General features: G+C 40.0%; 1 protein-coding gene across 2 annotated transcripts in view; it reads right to left on the bottom strand.

Annotated features, from left to right (window-relative positions):
- Positions 1-24,120, bottom strand: part of LOC133477529 (protein kinase C alpha type-like) — a 176,930-nt gene that overhangs the window by 105,883 nt on the left and 46,927 nt on the right. For both annotated transcript variants that reach the window (XM_061772371.1, XM_061772372.1), the window contains exon 3: positions 8,938-9,020. In XM_061772371.1, the coding sequence (XP_061628355.1) occupies positions 8,938-9,020 (83 nt within the window). The remainder of the gene's footprint in view (positions 1-8,937; positions 9,021-24,120) is intronic.

Raw genomic sequence — 24,120 nt, 5'->3', positions numbered from 1 at the left:
CAAAACATTTTCTAAATAAACATTGCTCCCTGGTTTGTATTACATTATGAATTTAAATAATAATTTATATTTTATTTTTGTATGTGTGTGTTCGCTATGGTTCCATGGTTTGTAGTACATCATGAATTTAAATAATGTTTTATTCATTTATATTTTATACATTATATTAGAATTTTGTCTGTGGTGTGCGTTCGCTATGGGAATGAAAGAAATACACCTTGTTGCTTTAAAATGTATCAGCAACAATAGAAAATGTCCTATGAATAAAATATTTACCTTTGCATCTTAATCTAATGGCACGTTTCTTTGTTGTAAATATTCCTGTGCCTTATGGCAATGGGCAAAATATTCCCGTGGGAAATGGACCAATGAATGCAAACAAAGAATACTTCTACAATTGATTTTGATTTGGTGTTTGTTTCTCTGCATTTAAGTTACTTAACTATTCAAATGGGTGAATGCTACTTGAGATTGGATAAAGACATTCCAAAGCATTGATTGTCAACCAAAGGTGGGTCACACACCCATTTTGGTGGGTTGCGGACTGTATAAATTCAAGTAACATTATTGTTGTTAGAATTGAACTCTGTCGTAAACTGAGGACCCATAGTACAGTGAAATATTTAATGCACCTCTGAGGTCGGACTTTTTTAAAAAAAGAAAAAAAAAAACATTATTTTGACAGTCATGCATCAGAAATGCTACTACTGGGGGTGTAACAGTGCATGTGGTCGTACATGTGTTCGTATTCTGATTTTTCAGGACGGCACAGAAGCGAACAGCGCTCCGCCATGGAAAAAAATAGGTAAGGGACAGGAAGTGTAACTGCCTTTCACTCTAACCACTAGTTTACTGAGTGAACAAATACACTGTAGTCTCTGGCTAGTGAAAATCATGGCTAGCAATTTGCTTTTGGCGGTACGTCACAATCATTTGAAACTGCGTCTCATGAACAGGAATATCACTACAGCAAGAGAGAAAACTAGCATGGTACAAACACAACTTCCAGCGGCATTTAAATTTTTCCAATGTAGCCACAGAAATAACAAACGGCATAATCATTCAGACTGATCACAGTTATCGTTGCACCTGTATACATGGTTCATTTCAGAAAAAGAAGGCAAACTTGATGTTGCACTTTCCTAGAAAGAAAAGATGACCGTAATTTCTTGTGTATAATGTGCACCCATGTATAATACGAACCCCCAAAGTTGACCTAAAAATTCTGGAAAACCCTTCTATGTATACTGCATTTTTACAATACGTGCTTTTGCTTCTGACCATATGATTAAAACAAAGTATTATCTGTATTTTGTTTGTTTCTTGCAAATAATTATTCTGAAGTTACGCTCTTTATTTGAACATGTCATACTTGCTCTTATTTTGACAAGATTCACAAAGTTCTGAGCCTTGCGCGGCCAAGCCGAGATGGTTAGTAAAGTGAAAATAGCGTGTAACCCCAGGTAATTTATCTTTTAAAAAATTGTCTCAAAACCGAATCACTCATAAACCGGGTCGTTCGTAAAACAAGGTTCCTCTGTATTGTACAATTAATGCTGATTGAAGAGAGTATCTGTTAATGATATTATCCATCATAACTCTGATGTCTTCCATTGGTCAGATAAGGAAAATATAAAATGGTAGTTCAATTTTGATGTTTTCAGAATTATAAACGTTATTTTTAAACCTTGGAAAAGAAGACAAGATAGCCTGTTGTTGACACAAATCTTGTGCTAGATCATTTGAATATTTGAAGTCTAATAAGCCTAGGTTGGATGGGCTTGCAATTCTGTGCATGACATAATAATAACAAACGTCATTCTTAATTCATTCATTTTTATACCTGCAGTTACCATATTCATGCTCGCGTTTCTAAATGTTATCTAAATCGCCCTTGAAACGTAAGCATTGAGTTATGTTTAAAAATACAACATACATGTTTTCAGAGGCTATTTTAAAAAATACATTTTGTATATTCTTCTATTTTCTACTTTTGCCAAAATAGAGAAATGAGGGTCCCAGGGTGACAGCAGTTGAGAACCACTGTTTGTCCCAAGAATATTCAGTTTTGTTAATAATGTCTGCCACTAAATATGGTGGTTTTAATTGTCCATATTAGATGTATTTGCATATTTTATTTTGCTATAGCAAACGTCAACAATCTGTTTGTAGTAAGTCAGCATTTTTTGTTCCAGTGCACACACATCACATCATAGTCTGTGTCCTTTCTGTTTTGCACTGCCAAGTGCCTTGTGAAATAGTGAACATCACAGTGGGGTGTCAATGGTCTGTTTTAAGAAGATGGCCAACACCCTCCCCTCGCTTGAAGGAAGCGCACAACAGATGACAGGGTCTATTGCCTGTGACAAGCAACCATGCTGTGGCGCACGTTGTCATTTAGCCCCACGCCTAATCTGGTTTTCTATTCCCAAGGAGACTCCTTGTAACGATGAATGTGTGCTCCGAGCTTTTTCACCACAAAGTTTGTTTCTCAGACCAACTCGCTTCCGTCAAAACTGTCTCCTCCTGTGTGCTTTACCCTTTTAAACATTAGAGATCACATCTCAAACATTTTAATTATGTTACCCGAGCTGAGCCTTGCTTCCACTTGTCAAGCCAATTCCAAATATAATGGAATATTTTCATTTAACCATCCATGCGTCTAGTGATATGTGTGTGAGTGTGTGTGCGTGTGTGTGTGTGTGTGTGTGTGCGTGTGTGTGTGTGTGTGCGCGTGCGTGCGTGCGTCTGCGTGTGTGTAAGAGCGAGTGAGAGCAAAGGGCAAATCAGTGTGGATTGCCCCAGGTCATATACAGTAGACTGCTGGTTAAGTGGACATCAATGATGCAGCAGCCACGCACCCGCACAAACACAAGCACAAGCACAGCAAAGCTCTCAGTTTCATCTGCTGAGCCCTGTGGTGAAAGGGGAAGCTTCTGCATTATTGATGCTTCTATCCTGTAAAACACTGAACTCGCTTGCGCTGCTGCTAGCATTAGACCTGGCAGTCAACAAGAGGAACATTTTGTTAAATAAATTGCTGTAGCAGATTCAAGCCTAAACCACCCGTTGTAATGCCACTTTAGTCACAGTCAGAAAAAGACAGATGTACTCATTAAGCCTTGTTTCCATGAAGCAATACTGATCAGTTAGCTTCACCAGAGTATGATCCTGACAGGGGTTCAATCACGATTGTCCCTATTAACTCCGTGCTACCTACTCGGTTCGCCATGGCTCATACGACCAGGTGTGACGTACTATTTTTAGAATCTGGTCAGTTGTTATCCAAGCAAGCAGAGCAATTACCATATTAGTGCTACAAACCACCACTTCAGACAAATTCCTATTTAGACAGGGAATTGGTGCCATCTTGTCGCATCTTAAAGCATTAAAAAATATAAATGGGTGAATTCATAAATAGCCGCCTGCCTCTCACCCAAAGTCAGCTGGAAGACGCTAAAGCTCACCCCTGACTCTAATGAGAAGAAGAAGAAGAAGAATCATCATCTTTTATTGTCATGAACATGCATGCATGCACACGAAATTTGTTCTCTGCATTTAACCCATCACAGTGAACACAAACACGTTAGTAGAAATAAGCAAAATAAGCAACATAACTGAGGTGGCCGACTGGTTAGTGCATCTGCCACACAGTTTTGAAGACCCGGGTTCAAGTCCAGCCTCGCCTGTGTGGAGTTTGCATATTCTCCCTGTGCCTGCGTGGGTTTTCTCTGGGTGCTCCGGTTTCCTCCCACATCCCAAAAACATGCATGGTAGGTTTATTGAAGCCTCTAATATTGCCCGTAGGTGTAAATGTGACGCTGAATGATTGTTCGTTTATATGTGTCCTGCGATTGGCTGGCGGCCAGTTCAGGGTTAACCTTGCCTCTCGCACAGAGTTAGCTGGGATAGGCTCTAGTACACCCGTGACCCTAGTGAGGATAAGCCCTATGGAAAATGGATGGATGGAAGGAATGTGCAGCTTACAGTGTCCTTAAAAATACTGCAGCTTTAAAGGCACTCACAGTCATCTTGCTGAGTCTGATCGCATCTACCGGTGCAAGATGAGTAGTAACCAAAAAGATCATGTGGTTCATGTTAGCCTCCCCACGAAAGATCATTCTTTTCCAGCAGGAGTGTTATAAAACATCAATGTGAGTCATTCAATGCAGGTAGCCTAGAAACTGCAGATCTTAAGGCTATTTACTTGACATCGGAGTTTCTTCTTGGACTGGTTGCCTGGGAGGCAACTTTCCATTTAATATGTGTGGTTGCCCATGGCAACAACACTACAAAGTGCACATCAATGTATATTAAAAAGATAATGGATAACTTCTTTAGAGCAAGTGATACCCTGTCCTAGTCCTCGGTGCTACCCATAGGGCCACCATGAGGCTAAATGTCGGACACTGAGGTCAAAGGAATTTTTAACTATTTCTTTACAAATTTGTTTCAGTTCAGCAATATTCTTGAATTGCTCTCTTGAGGTTATGCCACACCACCTCAATAAGGTTGAGGTCAGGATTCTGACTGGGCCACTCCAGAAGGCGTATTTTCTTCTGTTGAAGCCATTCTGTTGTTGATTTTTTTTCTGTCCTTTGGGTTGTTGTCATGCTACATCACCCATCCTTTATTAAACTTCAATTGATAAACAGATGCTCTTAAGTTCTCCTACAAAATGTCTTTATAATCTTAGGAATTAATTTTTCCATCGATAAAAGCAATGTGTCCAGGCCCTGAAGGATCAAAGCAGTTCAAAACCATGTTGTCTCAACCACCATACTTCATAGTCGAGATAAGGTTGGATGGTTGGGTGTTGGGCATTTACTTCTAAACCCATTGTACTGTGTGTTCCTTCCAAAGAACTCAATAGCAGTAATCTTTACACGACAGCCACTCCTAAAGAGACAAGCAACAGTGCTAAACTTTCTCCATTTATATTCACTTTGTCTTACTGTGGAGTGATGAACATCACGGCTTTTAGAGATACATTTGAGGCCCTTTCCAGCTTCATGCAAGTTAATAATTATTCTGTTGGAGAAGTCATTAGCCCAGGGCTACATATGCTTTTTCCAACCTGCACTGTGGATCTTTACAATTTGGGTGGTATTAGTGTAATTTTAGTAATATATATTATTATAGTGTAGTTGTATATTGTTGGGACTTAGATGTCGATCACATCATATTTTATGACTAATTTGTACAGAAATCCAGGTAATTCCATAGGGTTTAAAAAACTTTCTTGCAACTCAGAACAGCACAGACAACCATTTATGACCACTTGTTGTGAGGTAATTTCTTGATCACCATCAAGATCATGTTTTAAAATGGCATAATTTATGTAAGTAATGCCCATTCAGGATAGTGAACGCAGGGGAAGTAAAATTGGATATACAGTAGTAGACCAAAAACATTGATGGATGTTTCGTGTTAAAGAAAATCACAAAAAAGTCCACACTAACTCAGATTCAAGACCTCTTTGTAAATTGACTATGAAGAAGCATTAAAACAATTTTATTGGGACAAAAGCAAGTTACCCCTTTGAACCCCACTAACTGTTTGAATCATGAACTGTCCCAGCTCAAACTATTTTTGGCTGCTAGGGCTTCGATGTCATCTTTGTAGCGCACTATTTTAAGAGTCCCGGTCGATGATCTTGAACGGCACAAGTCTGCCTTGTCTCCGATTACAGAGGCCAAGTTAGGTTTCTGTAATGCTGAAAGGTTATACGCATCACAGCCCCCAAGCAGACACGTACATGGAGTTTCACACATGGCAAGCAGTGGCTGATTGCACACGCCTGCAAGTAAAAGCCAATGAAGATGAGAACTCATTGAATGACGTTTTTTGTTTTTTTTTTGCATCTCAAATTATTTTGATGGGAAAAAAATATAAATGTATATATAAACCTATATATTTAAAACAATGTAACAGAAACAAAATAACACTGGACTGTCCTCAAATAGAGGTTGCAGGTATGCTGCCTGTGTTCCAAGTCTTCATTTGACCCAGTAAAGTGAATATGCTGGTTTGCCAGCATTCCGTTTACACCCCACCTCCCCCCTCCCGCTTCCAATGTATTCTCCAAGCCTCTTCCCCGCTAATGGCAGCCTAATCTGCCAATCATTTTTTTCCCCTAAAGCCTACTGGATTAGATTTATTATTTAGAGTTAAACCTTGAACTCCACCACTGTTCTGAGAGCAAGCTCAAGAGATTTTGAACATGTTTTGAAATCACAACCTGCATTATCAGGAGAGAATAATCTACTCTTCCAGGGTTGTGTGGAGGAAGTGACGCACTAAGTAGAATATTTCAATCCCATTTCCTAATGGCAGCACCCAGGGACCTCAGTGGAACTTTGATAATAAAATGAATTGAATTATCCACCTGCTCCTGCTGTTGCTGCTATTATTGCTGCTGTTGCTGCGAGTCACTCCCACACCTGCTCGACTAAATCCAAAGGCCATATTGTACATGCAATAGGAATTTTCTTCTGAATAACCCATATTGTTGATATTAATTTGTATTTGTTCTGTAACTTTTACCTTTGAGATATTTTTAAATGTTATTTTCAATTTTGACAGTTCCATATCTAAAATTATCTATAACTTTTTTCCATTAAAAGGCATAACCAATGGTCGAAATGTAGACTTGATTACAAAAGGCTAGATCAGTTTTTCACAACTGTCTTTGAGCAGGGCACATACAGTATTTTACATTTCAAAAATCTCACAGCACACAACCAAATAAAAATGTCAACTAGGTTAAGTAAATTGTAGCCGCAGGCCGACCGGTTAGCACATCCGCCTCACAGTTCTGAGGACCCGGGATCAAATCCGGCCACGCCTATGTGAAGTTTGCATGTTCTCCCTGTGCCCGTGTGGGTTTTCGCTGGGTACTCCGGTATCCTCTAGGCTTTACACGATCAGGATATCAGAATCATCTTTATTTGCCAAGTATGTCCAAAACACACAAGGAATTTGTCTCCGGTAGTTGGAGCCGCTCTAGTACAATACTTTGGAAACATAAAGACATTGACAAAAAACAATTGTGCAAAAAGATGCAGAGTCCTCTAGCACTTAGAGCAGTTCGAATGACTAATATTGCAATAGACCGGTGCAATGACCATTGTGCAAGGGGCGCTGAGACTTCAAGGAGTGTATGCGGTTTAAAGTGACGAGTAGTGCGATAATCTGGGACAATGTTGGTTGTACAAATGTTACAGATACTCCTCAAACTTTGTGCAAATGGAGCAGATGCAACTCTGGCATGAGTGGCCAGTATATGCAAATAGTGCAGCATGCATGGCGAGACAACTACAGTGAGTGCACGAGTAATACATAATTGGCCCCACAGAAATGTGACAACGAACTCAAGTAAAAAAAATTGCCAGCTTGTTGTAATGGAATTATAGGTTAGGTGTTTAAGAAGTTGATCGCAAGAGGGAAGAAGCTGTTGGAATGTCTACTAGTTCTAGTTTGCATTTTTGGGGCCGATCACCAATCAGCAAGTTTAAAAAAAACAAAAACCGATCACCGATCCGATCAGAAGATGGAGCAATGTGTCCATTTACATGACTTGTTGATGATTTACTTGTATATACTTGTGTACTGTATACTGAGTACTGTATCCATCCATTTTCTGTACGGCTTATCCTCACTAGGGTCGCGGGCGTGCTGGAGCCCATCCCAGCTCAAAATTATTCTCTAGCATTTCAGACAAAAGTTAAAACAGCAATGACCTCTAGGGGGCATTCAAGGATTGGCCACTGACATCAATTTAGGTCAGATCAACATTACAACATGACAGAAATAATGGGCGCTAACTTACTGTAATTAAATTACTTTATTGCAATTAAATTACTTAAAGAAATACTGTTAATGACATGCTTACTCTAACTTTCTCACTGTCCCGGCTATATGGACGGGTGTTGTCCAGAGTTTGCGTCCGTTTGGCTTTTCCTTTTTTTTTTTTTTTTTTTTTAAATACACGCTGCGTTGCGGCAGGGTCCTCATGTACATTCTTCAGGTGCCCGATCAAATTTGTGTTGAAGCATTTAGATGACGTTCCCCACAACGTACCTCAGTTGTGCACAGACTGGAAATAACTTACGTGTTGTTTATCTGAGACACCGCAAAATAGTCCCACACCGATGACGTGTTTATTAACCGACAAGATATAATTTTTTTTTATTGGCCATCAGATTGATACAGTACTGCGCCACAAGACACGTGACAAGGCTAAAAACAAACTAGCTTTTGGATTCATACGCAACGGCGACGCAGAGTTAAATGTCTTGTGCGGAGCCGATCGATTACGTCATTGATCGGATCGGCAAATTATGACATGAGAGCCAAACAGCATAAAATCAGCTCATTATCGGCCGATACCGATCACACCGATCAGATCGGCGTAAAGTCTAGTTTCTTCCCACTTCCCAAAAACATGGACGGTAGGTTAACTGAAGACTTTAAATTGTCTGTAAGTATGAATGTGAGTGGTTGGTTGTTTATATGTGCCCTGCGATGGGCTGGCAACCAGTGCAGGGTGTACCCCGCCTCCTACCCGTAGTTAGCTGGGATGGGCTCCAGCACGCCCGCGACCCTCGTGAGGAGAAGCGGTGTAGAAAATGTAAATGTACCAATTAAGCGTTATTTGATAATTTCATGGAGCACACCTGATGATCTCACGTTACATTATGCCATGTTAGAAAGTTGCAAAAGTTGCTTAGAAATATTAATGATTTTCAAAAATGGGGGGGAAAAAACTAATTCTTAGTCTTTCACCACCTTCTTTTCTCATTTCCAGCAAAAATACTTAAATTCTGTGAATTTCTTTAGCTCAATTTGATATGTATTCATTATACCATTAGCCCCTAAGGAGAAAATGTTTTTTTCTACAACCATATAAATGACAGATTAAACTGAGTTACTTACATCTGTGTCTGGCCCCTTATCAGCTCCTGGACAGGAGAATGTGACAAACTCATGGCACCTCTTATGGACCACAAAACAGCAAACTGCAAAAAAAGGAAGTCAAGAATGGCATGAGATTGGTCGTAAAATGAAGTACATTGACACATGGAGACAGAACAACGACATAAAGGGGCCAAGTAATACAACAGTTAAGACAGATTGTATCATTGTCCATGTTGACAGCACAGTGACAGTTATTGAAGGAGCGAATGAAGTCTGGTCTCAACTGGTTATCGAGTGTCCAGATGGCCTGGTTCTGCCACTGCTCTTATCACTGAGTGTGGTGACACTGCTTGGGCAGACACTTAATAGGATCCAAATTGCACCCAAATACATGGACAAATGGATACAAGTTTCACGCTTGGTGCCAATGCGCACCCACATACTGTCAGAGCTTAAACGGTTGGTCTGGTGGTCAAAGTAATATGAGATCACTGAAGTCGGTCTGTTGCAACCTCTCAATTGGACATCACATCGGGACAACTGTGAAGCAACGTAAGTGTCACTGGGCCAGCACAAGCTCAGTGCAAAAAAACACATTTAAAAAAAACATAAGCAAGAAAGCTAATACATCCGATGTGATGTAATGTAATGTATACTGTACATAAGAAAACTGCAATAGGACACTCCTAAGTCATTTGGAAACATCTGCTGCTTAAAATAAATAAAATTGAATGGTATTAAGTAATCCATAGACTTATGCCAAGGTTTAACTGTTGTCAAAAGCGATATTGTGTTCACAGAAGGACAGACTCCCAAAGTGGATTTCCCATAGTGACTCAAAATGTTGAACAGTGAAAATCAGTTTCTATATCCACTCCTTTATCCAAATCTTTACAACAACAGAATGGATTTTTCAACACCACTCCAAAATATTTTTCTAGAAATGCTTGTGCAGTTGAGGCAGCATGGTGGACAAGTTGTTAATACTTCTGGCTCACAGTCTTGAGGTTCTGAGTTCAAATTTGGGCTCTCTTTTCTATGACGTTTGCATTGTCTCCTCATGTTTGTGTGGGTTTTCTCCGGGTGCTCCGACTTTCTCCCACTTTCCAAAGCATGCACGGTAGGTTAATCGAATATTCAAAATTGTCCTTAAGTGTGAATGTAAGAGTGTTTATCAAGCGCCTAAACGCTCACTTGATGTTTGCAAGGTCGACACTTGCTGCATAGCATAAAACCATTGGACTGGTGGTTTCTACAGTCTTCACTTAGCATTGAGCAAGCCTGAGTAGACTGCATTAGTGGTTTGTTTTCCATTCGTGCTGCAATGCCTTTTGAAAGAAGCTTGTCGGCTTTTTAGGGCCACATTTGGGCAACTTATTCATGTATAGAGCAAAGTGTTGGGGAAAAGTGTCATTAGGACACTTAAAATGCCTTACCTGTCCTTCCTCTCATTCCATTACAGCCCTCTCTGGAAAGCAAGACTAAAACCTGTCTAGGCATGGTGCTGCACAGCTGTCATTCTGTGACAAATATGTACTGCACATTCAACATCAATTTTAGGCATATCAGAAGATGCACCCATATGTTTCACAGTGTGCATGATACAGCGTACATAAGGTACAGTATGCTTTCACAGTAGAGCTGTGTGGGTGAGAAATGTGTCCCACACAGCACTTGACTTATTTATATTTCTAGTTCACACGGCTGGTTTTTACTTTTATTCCTTTTCCCAAAAAAATTGGAATGCACTATGGCCTTGCAAAAGATAAATCCGAACATTTGACACGAGAAGTTGGCAGGACATCAACAGTCCCTGACTGTAAGTTACAGACAAGTTTTTCTTGATCTTCACTTCTGCATTTGCTAAACATTAGCACAGAATTACCATTTGGAGCTGTAATTATTTCCCTGTGTATATTTCATGAAGAATTTCACGAGTGGCATTCAGTAATTTTAACAGCTTCACAAGTCAGCGTATTGCAACAATCAGTAGTTTTTTGAGAGAGAGAAAATTGTGCGCCGTTGTTGACTACGTTACCCCTACGTAAAGGGCAGTCCTCACTAATGAAAGTGAAGGTTGAAATTAATGACATGAAAGCAATGCAGCCTCCACACAGACATATTACACCACCACAACTTTGACTACCCTCTGGTTCTTCCTCAGAGCTATTGGCTATTGTGTTTGACCTGGGGGGGGGGAGTGCTTGGTTGATATAGTATATCCGATAGAGGGTATAAATTTGGATTCTAACAACTAATCGCGACAACGCTTGTTGATGACATTATTATATGTACGTCTGTGTGGACATGGCACATCTTTTTAGCCCCGAATTTGGCCCATTAACTACGGCGGGCGATTCCCCAGATCTGGTCTGACATATTTTGTCGGGAACGACATAAGCTCTTGTACTATGACATAATCCACGACCAATGATTTGGGCCTACGATAGCCCTATGACGCCAAAATGAAAAGTCTAGCATGTTTGATTTTTTGTAATATCTTCCGTGTAGTGTGATGTATTAACAACAACTCTCCGACAGCGCACCTCGATGTCGACCAATCGGATTGCGTATTGTGACCGGCGCTTCGCCTACCGGGCTTGCCGTTGTCAACGTACTTGGTTCCTGTTGTCAACATTTATTAACGAGCACGAACCAATGTTTACAGAAGCTTTGGAGCATGATTCGACAGAACACCGGCTTGTTTACATACAAACGTTAGTGCTAGGATTAGTTTGCTAGGCAACATACCTCAAGCTCTTCTTGAATGGACAGCCGACTCCCGAGCACCGTTGACTATACCACGCTTTTCCTCTTTTGTTCTTTTTTTCCCCAACACAATACAATACATTGGAATGATCCATTGTTGTTATCATCGCCATGGTAACGGATCTATCCGGTCGCATTGACCGGTGACACGTTTTCTGGTTCTGCCTCTCCGACAGTGTTTGTTTTGACAAGATAAAGCCCAGTGATCATAAAAGACGTGTAGTGTTGCCACTGTCTGTTTGAGATACGGCAAGGTTTTATGTCAGTAGTCTGACATAGTGCAATCGTGAAAGACCAAATTGGTCTGGTAGTCTGATCCAGGCATAACAGGAGAATACGGAGAAGACCTGCTAACTGCTAAGCTAACGTGAAATGTGGTGCACCGAAGTGCTTAGGTGCAAAGCTTTGGTAGTACAGTAGTAGTAGATGTCTGGCTAGAATTGCGTTATAGCAGACAGTAATCAACTATGCATCGCAAATTAGTAGGTAATAAGAGAGAAAATAATGCACAGCTACACAGTAAACATAGCACGCACATCAGAAAACTGGAAATTGATCAGAACGCTCAAGGAGGAAGAGCCTATAAGTTCAAAAGTATATTAATATATCCATCCATCCATCCATTCTCAATACCGCTTATCCTGTTCAGGGTTGCAGGAAGCACAGACAAGCAAAATTATTTCCAACGGGCTGGTACAGATCTATCCATCCATTTTCCATACCGCTTATCCTCACTAGGGTCGCGGGATTGCTGGAGGCTATCCCAGCAAACTTGGGCGAAAGGCGGACTGCACCCAAACTGGTCGCCAGTCAGTTGCAGGGGACATATAGACACAGACAACCACTCGCACTCACATTCACACTGTCACTGAGTGGGAACTAAACCCACACTGCCTACACCGAAGTGAAGCGAATGCACCACTACATCATCAATGACTATATTAATATATAGTACAACCCCAATTCCAATGAAGTGGGGACGTTGTGTTAAACATAAATAAAAACAAAATACAATGATTTGCAAATCATGTTCAACCTATATTTAATTGAATACACTACAAAGACAAGATATTTAATGTTCAAACTGATAAACTTTATTGTTTTTAGCAAATAATCATTAACTTGGAATTTTATGGCTGCAACAAAAGCTCGGACAGCTGCCAAAAAAGACTGAGAAAGTTGAGGCATGCTCATCAAACACCTGTTTGGAACATCCCACGGGTGAACAGGCTAATTGGGAACAGGTGGGAGCCATGACTGGGTATAATAGGAGCTTCCCTGAATTGCTCAATCATTCACAAGCAAAGATGGGGCGAGGTTCACCTCTTTGTGAACAAGTGCGTGAGAAAATAGTCAAACAGTTTAAGGACAATGTTCCTCAACGTACAATTGCAATGAATTTAGGGAAAACCAATGTCAGTAAATACAGTTTGGCGCTACATCCGTAAGGGCAACTTAAAACACTACTATGCAAAGCAAAAGCCATTTATCAACAACACCCAGAAACGCCGTCGGCTTCTCTGGGCCCGAGCTCATCTAAGATGGAATGATGCAAAGTGGAAAAGTGTTCTGTAGTCCGACGAGTCAACATTTCAAATTGTTTTTGGAAAATTGTGGACGTCGTGTCCTCCGAGGCCAAAGAGGAAAAGAACCATCCGGACTGTTATGGACGCAAAGTTCAAAAGCCATCTGTGATGGTATGGGGCTGTGTTAGTGCCAATGGCATGGGTAACTTACACATCTGTGAAGGCACCATTAATGCTGAAAGTTACATACAGGGTTTGGAGAAACATATGCTGCCATCCAAGCAACGTCTTTTTCATGGACGCCCCTGCTTATTTCAGCAAGACAATGCCAAACCACATTCTGCACGTGTTTCAACAGCGTGGCTTTGTAGTAAAAGAGTGCGGGTACTAGACTGGCCTGCCTGCAGTCCAGAACTGTCACCCATTGAAAATGTGTGGCGCATTATGAAGCGTAAAATACGACAACGGAGTAGTGCAGTGTCCCCTCCCCCTTCCTTCAGACTGCGCAGGCGCACGGCAGCAGCAAACCCAAACATGTCTGCTGTGTGGAGCTTTTATGCGATTTGTGAGAATGATGTTAAGTTTGCATCCTGCAACAAATGTCTCACCTCTTCACGAAAAGCTGCACAACACTCGTCCCGTCTCAGCTTCCACCACATGGTTCTCTGCTCTGCCTTTGTCTTCCTAATCTTCCTCCCCACCACCAGAGTCATTTTACACACCACCATCCTAAACTTACTCTCCCCTACCACTACCTTACAGTCAATAACCTCCTTCAGATTACATCGTCTGCACAAGATGTAATCCACCTGCGTGCTTCTACCTCTGCTCTTGTAGGTCACCCTATGTTCATGCCTCTTCTGGAAAAAAGTGTTCACTAGAGCCATATGCATCCTTTTTGCAAAGTCTACCACCATCTGTCCCTCCAAGTTCCTTTCCTGGATGCCGTACTTACCCATCACTTCTTCATCACCCCTGTTTCCTTCACCCCTGTTTATGATATTCTCCTGTACATGTATCATAAAAGTTAAACTGCACATTGCAGGGATAGAGACTTCTACCTAAATGCGACCCTTTTTTCAGGATGTGCGAGTAAAAATTTCATGTGGTCGCACTTTCACGAGTAAATAATTCATGTGGTCGCATTTTCGCGAGTCCATGTTTTAACGCTCCCAAAACACAGTCTCACTATATAAGACGCCATCTTTTTCACTGCTTTAGTCAATCTCCTCCACCTGCATGCTGTCCTTTCTGAAGAAAGAGCGCCTTCTCGTTATTCTGAACCACCAACAGTCATTCGCGCAAGCGCGTTTCGACCCCTCGCCACGGCAAGAGTGAGCCTCGCATGGCAGAGCAGTCCCCTGCGTCGTCAGGAGAGGAGGTGCCACTGAAAAGGGCACAGATAGTACTGGTACCCACTCAGATTCATAATGACATGACATTGATCCGTCCACCCCACTTTTTTAATCACTCCCTCTTCCTGAAGTCTGATCTCCAACTCGGCAAGGGAGATGCATGTTACAAGCCCGACTTTGAACTCATGCTGTCTGCTTCTCACATAAAATACTACCTGTATAGTGACATGTTTTGTTGTATGTTTGTAAGGCTGAGAAGAGCTGGGAGCCCACAACTCTGGCCTTCCGTGTTGCGAGCTTTATAAATTCCGACTCTCAGTGGAAATTGGACACACAGTCACCGCATCGAGTCATGAGTCTCACTACCCACAATGTAAAACATGTTTCCTCAACTTAAAACAAAGTAACAATTTACACACTGTACTCAGATATTTGTAATTTTATCTCTACTTAGCTAGATGAGTCTTGTGCCATGTACATGTACTAGCTAAATTGAAATACCTTCAAAATATCAGTAGAAATAGTTACATCTTTTCTTTTTTTCTTTGAGCCAACTCCTAATTTTTTACAGCATGCGGCTAGTGGCTAAGGTCTTTAAAAACATGTTGCCAGCACTGCCTGTTGTACTGTTCCCAAAAAAAGAAACAAAAAGCAATTACAGCGGTTTTTTTTTTTCAAATATAAAAACGTTTTTATGCTCTATGCACGATCGATAAATCCGAATAATACTACTACTGTTATTTGAAATGTGAATTTCATGTAGTTTACATTATTCTGTATTTATGTAAATGTTTAAACTTCAGTTCATACACATTAATATATATATTAACATACATAGTGCTGCTGTACCTCCCCAAAAACGAGTGCGACCAAATCATGTGCTTTTGCACCAGTGCAAAAGTTAGTTGCATTATGATTTAAAATTTTTTTTGTGGTAATATAACAGTGAAACCGTCTTTCAAATGACATTGAATGTAACAGGAAAAAAAGCCCCACCTTTATCAGTGTTAAAAGAAAAAAAGATACCATTGTTGGCCCATGTTCAGAAATCAAGTACTAGAACAAACAGATTTTGAATGTTCTGTTTGTTATATATATATATATATATATATATACAGTCAGTGTATGTGTTTAAAAAAATGACTATCATAAATAAAATGTATAAAAGGTTAGAACTTAAGCAGGCTAGACGGAGACAGACTGGACAGAACCCAATTAATACGAACAACAGTGGGGAGCGATGTGACTGGAATGCTGCTTGAGATCATCTTCAATACTGCACAGCACATTGATTTTGTTTACAACATCCAAGTAGCAGCTCGCAGCAACACCACAATGTAATTTCAGCCCCGGTAGGTGCTGTTGTTTTGGTTAGCGGCATCATTCAAATAGGCTTGGCAGTTAACTTGCTAGCGTCCGTATGAGGTGGAGTGGAGACAACTATTTTTGGAAATACTGTATTTAATGCGGAAAGTGTTGTTGCCGTTGTCTCTTTTTGTGTGTGTGTGTGTAAGTGTGTTTGTGTGTGTGTGTGTAGATGTGTTTGTGTGTGTGAGAGAGAGAGAGAGACACCATGCCATGTTTTCTGTTGAAGGTTTTAGTTTGGCCTTCGGGCTTTGTGAAGTGGTAATGTTCTTTGCTGAAATACTAAACCTTGAGAACAAACAAGCGATTCGATCAAACAAAGAGAACAGTTTGGCAGTTTAAAGAAAGAATAACACAGCCCACAGTTTATTTGGACCAAACTTTAACAATGTTTGACACACTAAATGCTAAAATGGCAAAATGGGACATAGCAAGAGTGGTTTCCACGGCAACAAGCTATAATGAAGTTATTGTAAGAAACCAAGGAGACTGGCTTACAATGAACCCGAGGCCATGTTATTGAACTGAACCATGGTCACTGGTCTGGGAATGACAGAATTAACATAGCATCAGTGACTCTGAAAACATACAAAATGATATTATACGACGCTCCAGGCCATGTTTACTGTACAGATCTGTCTGGCTTGCTATTTAATGTAAACTATCACTCAGCGCAACAGGAATTAAATATTGCCCGAATCTAAGAATTACAAAGAGCTTTCTCTTATAGGTTAAGGAATGAAAACGGACCAATTCATCAAACTAAATTCTTTCAGGCAGGCTGCCATCACACAACATTTCAATTGTGAGTAGGCTTTACGCCGATCTGATCGTTGTGATCGGTATCGGCCGATAATTAGCATTTAATGGTGATCGGCTGATCGGCTCTCATGTCATAATTCGCCGATGCGATCAATGACGTCATCGATCGGATCCGCACAAGACATTTAACTCTGCGTCGCCGTTGCATATGAATCCAAAAGCTAGTTTGGTTTTAGCCTTTTAGCGCAGTACTGTAACTATCTGACGGCCAATAAAGTTTTTTCAATCTTGTCGGTTAGAAAACACGTCATCGGTGTGGGACTATTTTGCGGTGTCTCAGATAAACAACATGTAAGTTATTTGCAGTCTGTGCACAACTGAAGTACGTTGTGGGGAATGTCATCTAAATGCTTCAACACAAATTTGATCGAGCACCTGAAGAATGTACACGAGGAACATGCCGCATTCAAGCAACGCAGCGTGAAAAAAAAAAAAAAAAAAAGGAAAAGCCAAACGGACGCAAACTCTGGACAACACCCGTCCATATAGCCGGGACAGTGAGAAAGTTAGAGTAAGCATGTCATTAACAGTATTTCTTTAAGTAATTTAATTGCAATAAAGTAATTTAATTATAGTAAGTTGGCGCCCATTATTTCTGTCATGTTGTAATGTTGATCTGACCTAAATTGATGTCAGTGGCCAATCCTTGAATCATTGATGTTTTAACTTTTGTCTAAAATGCTAGAGAATAATTTTGAGCTGGGATGGGCTCCAGCACGCCCGCGACCCTAGTGAGGATAAGCGGTACAGAAAATGGATGGATGGATGGATACAGTACTCAGTATACAGTTCACAAGTATATACAATAAATGAACAAGTCATGTAAATGGACACATTGCTCCATCTTGTGATCGGATCGGTGATCGGTTAGTGTTTTTTTAAACTTGCTGATCGGTGATCGTCCACAAAAATCCTGATCGTGTAAAGCCTAATTGTGAGTGCTTGTAAAGCCTTGCTTTTACACAATTACCACTATGAACACACATTTAACAGTCCAAGAAAACATCACGGAATTGATTTACGAACAGGAACTTGTCTCTTCCAAAGATTTGATTTGTTTTCTTTAAATAAAACTCACCATTGTTTAATATAGTACGATGTAATATTTTATGTCAGGTCGTAACGTTATTTAGTCTAATGTATGTTTTGCAATGCCCTGGGAGAATAGGAAGAGCAGGGTTATAAAAAAAAGGTTGCTGTTGCAGATAATTGTATCTGTTGCCCAGAAAAATGGAAGTAATTTTAAACATTGTTTTTTTTTATCTCTACTTAGTATTGTGAGGATGATGCGGGTTTAACATTTGTTGAAATTTTCAAGATAACTTGAAGCAATCTTATGTCTAATTCAGCATTCTATTTCCAGTACAGTATGTAGTAAATGTGTTCCCCCCCTTCGTGTATCTTAAGGTTTGTTTACGATAATCAATTAACAATTAATGTTTTATGACAGTGGTTCTAAGTGTGGTACAAGTACCGCTAGTGGTACGTGTGCTCCCTCTAGTGGTATGCGTAGCACAACAAAATTAAATGTTCAAAATGTGCACGTTACAGCGGCTTCATTTAATATTTAAATACAATTCAATTACATTTAACCTTTCGAAATGGTTGTTTTCGCACATTTATTTTGGTAAAATTTTTATTTAACTAATGTGCAATACATTTTAATTTAATAATTTTGTCTAGTTTTGCCCTGCGACTGACTGGCGACCAGTTCAGGGTGAAGTCCCCCTTTCGCCCGAAGTCAGCTGGGATAGGCTCCAGCGCCCCGCGACCCTAACCAGGATAAGCGGTGTTGAAAATGGATGGATGAATTTAGTATAGTTTTCTTGTTTAAATGTTGCATTATATAACAGAGACTTACAATATATTAAATACAGGAATAATGCCTCTGCCTCATTTTTGATGAACACATAGGTCTACTATGCTCTAGTATTTTAATTTAGGTCATTATGGTTGGACTTGGAGAGTATTTTTTTTAGGTTTTACTCGAGTGTAATAAATTTGAGAACCATTGATTTATTGATATAGCAACACATAACACAGATGAAGCTTTACTGTTGCCGTATTAAAACCCGTTAGTCTGTAGCAATGTTTTCACTGTGCGAAATTAATATTCATTTCTTTGGTTTGTGATCGTTGTGCCAAGTGCACGATTGCATGAGCAGCTGAGATCAGAGTGAAGCACAAACACAAATGCAACTCAAAATGTTGCATACTACTGTAAAGTGGCATGTTTGAGATGGGCATGACGTCTTTGCAATTCTACTACGGCACCTTGACACCAATGTAAATGTGAGCCACACGGACAACTCTGTATACAGCAATTAAAATAATAAAATTTGTAGAAAGAATGAGGGGCAAATGGGCAAACTACAATATGACTGAGCTGCGCAATCAAGTGACAGGAAAATATTTCACAGGTTCCTCTGAGCCTATTAGAATAAGGTTTGAGTGCAATTACATTCAATGTGTGGAGGACTTTACCAAAGGTGAATAAATCATGAAATTATGAGCGATAAGCCTAAAATACTTCATACACAAATTTTGTGTTAAAGTGAATTTGTATTTGTTTAATTGGTAAGTAACCATTTAGAATATAAAAAGTCAACATTATGCCTGGGTATGAATCATTTTAGACCTAATTGTCTGAAGTCGTACAAACCCGTTTTGCGACAGGTATGATATACAGTACATACAAAAACAAATAACTTTATGTAATATGTATAATGTTTTTGTGTGCCCTGCGATTGGCTGGCGACCAGTTTAGGGTGTACCCCGCCTCTCGCCCGAAGATAGCTGGGATGGGTTCCAGCACGCCCTCGAGCCTCGTGAGGATAAGCGGTACAGAAAATGTGATGGATGGGTGGATGTTTTATATAATATTTTCTTTTTAACCAGTTGCTCAGACACTAAATTGTCTGTTAAACATCAAAGTATTAGGTTAATGTTTGAACTACTTACAAAAAGGCAATTGTGTGTTATTTGTGGACAAGAAAATAGCAATTATTAACTAATTATCAGTGTTGACATTTTCAAACCAATCCAACACGAGCATTTACAATCTCAAGAACTGAAAGCCGTGCAGTTTGGATGCAAGTAGATCATCAACTTTATGGACCACCTAACCCAGCAGTGCAAAAAAATAGCAGTCAGTGTCAATTTGTCCTTTTAACAGGCCCATGATGGTCGTTGAAAAAAAAAAACACGGTTGTGAACATTTGTTGTCCCATGTGGGCTGCTCAAAGAGCCTGGAAGCTTCGTTTGTGTTTCACGTCCACGCTGTTATCGTCAACCAATATTTCCAGGATTTAGTACTAAGGTGGTTTAAATTTAATAGAATGCTTGGAAGCACTTAATTGTGACAACTATGTGACAGCTACACGACATGTCAGTGTTATTGGCCATAAGACTAAAAGGAGACGGACATGCCCGGAGGTGCAAAGAGAAACAAGAATGACGCTGTCCATCTAGCCAAACAGGAATAAGAGCCAAGATGGCAACTTTCCCAGAGAATAGTGCTTGACCATGTCTATACTAAAGTTAATGGGACATTTCAAAGCGGACATCTTATCTGTTTACAGTCAACGTGTTCCCATGAGAATTTAGTAGGAAATCATGAAAAAGTCAATTGCCATACCGAGAACAATGATTTCAAAGTAGAGTAGAACTGTCAAGATCACAAAAGAAATTAATAAGAAATCAATATTTCTTTCACTGTATTCACTGTACCACCTGTCCTTATTCGGATTATGGGGTGAGCTTGAGTTTATCCTAGCTGTCTGGGAGGAAGAGGCAGGATCCTGGACTCGTCGCCAGTCAATCGTGGGGCCAGTGCGTTACATGCTGTGTACTAACACTTACTTCTGGTGGGGTTTAACCCAGCTTTTGCCTAGTCGGGACAGATTCAGCTTCATGAGCAGTTGTACGGCACAGGTGTCAGACTCAAGGCCCAGGGGCCAGATATGGCCCACCTTAGCATTCTGTCTGGCCCGCTAAAGCAAATCATGTGCGTCTACTAAACTTTGACTTGCTAAAAATCTTTTCAAAAGTGACAAATTGTCTTCAATTTTAATAACATTGAGATATTGCATTTTTTTGTTACCCTCGTTTAAAAATAAATGTTCCTTTATTTTTAATTTACAAACTAATTATCTGTCAATCTGTTGTGTTTATCAAATAATATGATTATACTTTTATATGGTTTCAATCATCACGGCCTTTGAGGGAAGCCATGACTAAACTGTGGCCTCCAACAAAACTGAGTTTGACACCCCTGTAGGATGAGAAGTAGTACACCATTTGGTGGCAAATTCTGTAAGAAATGAAGACTAATTTGGAATGTTCTCCATCCATTTGAACTGATATGCTGCACCGCTGCAAGGAATACAATGTGAGGGAATACATTTTCACTAAGTTTTCTTTTATTTTCATGGTGATTTACAGATCCAGAAAGATCTTCCTGGGTTCATTTCCCATATCTTCAATCAAATTAGCTTTTTTACACATTGATAATTTTCCCCACTGTCCGTTAAGGAAATTAGGTCTGATGCCCTTCCGTGCGGTCGACCCTTATTTTTGCCAGTGTTTACTTTTTAAGTTTATTTTTAAGCCACTGCAGTAAATATGTGTATTTGTCAAGTAACAAGACAGCTACAGAAATGGCGCCAGTTACAGTATTTGTTTAATGCTTTGTTAGTGTCAAAGCGTTGCAAAGGTAGGTAATTCAGGCAAGCTAAGTGAATGTTGTGCTTTTTCTTACAAGCCACTTTACCACTGACATGATTTTGTAGAAAGAAATGCCGCCACCTGAAACAAGAAACAAAATTCTCAAAGGGACTCTCATAGCTCAGCAGGCTGAGTGGGCTGATCGCAGCTTCCTGTTTCAAGGGCTGGCCTTTATTTGGACAGCTTTATCACAGCGCACACACACACATTCTATTTGGAATGACATCTTTGCTATGTTTTTATGTAGTTATCAATCATTTGACACTGACACTAAACAGGAACAACAAAATGTAGGAAATAAAAAAAAATATAATAAATCTAGTGAGCTCCTGTTAACATCACTAGAACACATGAATACCTTGAGTTTTTTTGTATGTAAAAAATAAAAACTATAGACAGGGCCCAGGGGTGCACATAAATATGGTCTGGTTCTCAAAGGAGCGAAGATTTGTTTGTTTGAATGAGTCATTGGCGAACGACACAACACGACTCGAGCCCCGAGGCTCCCGCGTAAAACCAAAATAAATAAATAAATAAATACATTTGGGGGTGGGGTTGTCCAGTCTTTGTGCGGCGCGGTGGTTGTGAATCCCTGAACTTACCTTTGGGAATGACCCCATCGCAAACTCCTACATTGACAGCAGCTCCGTCACTGCATACACCAATTTGTCTTCCACTGTGCTAAACCACAAGCATCAGACAGTTGCACAAATGCATCTACTAGGTCCTGCGCTGTTCAATTCACCCCTAGATTAATTCATCCAAAGAAATCTGAGCTGTATTTCCTTGGCTAAAAGCAGGCTACTGGCTCAAACTATGTCCTGCAAAATGTTTGGTATACAACTGTGCAGTAATTTACTGTACTGTACTTCCAAATGGCTTTTTTTGTGTGTGTGCACTTATGTGCGGCCTTACTACAGAACTAATCAGAGCTACTGTATGCATGAATTTGTGTGTTGGCCTTGATATTGATAGTTTGGCAGTAAATTTCTTCCAGTGCGCCTGGAATCAATTCCCACTCAATCACCCAGTGACTGACTGACAACTATGGTGGGTGGAGTTCACCTTCCACCCCAAGGCCCCATTTGCACGATTGCAAGATTGTATTTCCTGGAACCACTCACATGTTCCTGGATCTTTCCAAAATACTACTCATACCACTAGCAGGATGTTCTTCTGGCCCAGACAAACACACAATGGTCCTTTAAAAGTGTTTCCCAACATTTACTGACAACAACCAAAAGAAGTATCCAGTACATACCGAAATATGATGATGCGCGGTGGCAGTAGAGGAGCATTTATTTGTTCTGCCTGTCACTATATACAGTATTGCTCCAATGGACAGATTTAAAAAATATATCATTTGTAGTAAATGAAAAATAATTTTTAGACCATTACATCAAATTGGATAATTTACCGCAGCACACCTAGTGATTTCTCATGGCACACTAATGTGCTGCGGCACACTTGTTTCGGAATCACTGGTATAGAGAAGGATCTACGGTAGTTGACAGTCAATGGCAAAATGAATGTTGATGATGAATTAATCGATTTGTACCCCAATGAATAATTGGGATTTATGGCTCAGTGCTTCAACATCAGATTAGCAATAATGTTAATGACCACACCATACTGACTAAGCAATGGCTATTACTTGCTATTTTAACAATTCTAACTACTATTTCCAGTCCAATTACCTCTGTTCCCCAATCCAAATAACCATAAATTATTATGATTTTATTATTGTCTCTTGAATGGAAAGGCTGCAAAACTAAACAGTGGATGTATGAAAAAAGAACTGAAATCTTCCAAGCAAATGACATCAGCACAACATTTTGTTAATTATCCTTCTTTTGTGGTGAGTTGATGAATGAATCAATTTTCATCCCCATCAATAATTGACTGTCACTGAGGGACATCTCTATCAGCTGACCTTTCTGTGTCACAGTTGTGCTCAAAATGGCATCAATGAATCACATCAATCATCCATGATTTTACATTAAAGGCAAAATAAAAACTCCAATTCCAATTAATTTGGGATATTGTGTAACACATAAAAACAGAATACAATGATTGGCAAATCCTTTTCAACCCGTATTCAATTAAATACACTACAAAGACAAGATATTTAATGTTCAAACTGATGCAATGCATTCTTCTTGTTTTTTTGCAAATATTCTCTAATTTTGAATTTGATACGTGCAACACGTTCCAAAAGAAGCTGGGACAGGGGCAACAAGAGACTAGGAAACTTTAGGAATGCTCAAAAAAGTGTTTGGAACATTCCACAGGTGAACAGGTGAATTAGAGACAGGTGAGTGTCATTAGTATCAACAATTAGTATCCTTAGTTCCCTAACGCTTGTGCTTGAGTGTTCTTTAAGGGAAAGGTGATGAAACACAGGAGTAAACATGCCCCTATCCGAGCTGTTTTGGAAACATGTTGCAGTCATCAAATTGTCAGGGTTATTTAAACCAACACGCTCACACTAAGGAAGGAGACAAAAGCAAGAATCACAACTTGAGTCGTAACTTTGCAAAGTGAGAGCAGCTACAAGAACAAACACCGTGCTTATCTCTCCCAACTCCTCTGAGGTGCCTGTCCTTGCGCAGTTCTTTTTATTGACATTTGGTGGGCGG

This window comes from Phyllopteryx taeniolatus, chromosome 4, assembly GCF_024500385.1.
Source record: "Phyllopteryx taeniolatus isolate TA_2022b chromosome 4, UOR_Ptae_1.2, whole genome shotgun sequence".
Classification (NCBI taxonomy): Eukaryota; Metazoa; Chordata; class Actinopteri; order Syngnathiformes; family Syngnathidae; genus Phyllopteryx; species Phyllopteryx taeniolatus.
Note: the sequence above shows the minus strand (reverse complement) of the source record. Positions and strands in the feature narration are given on the sequence as shown.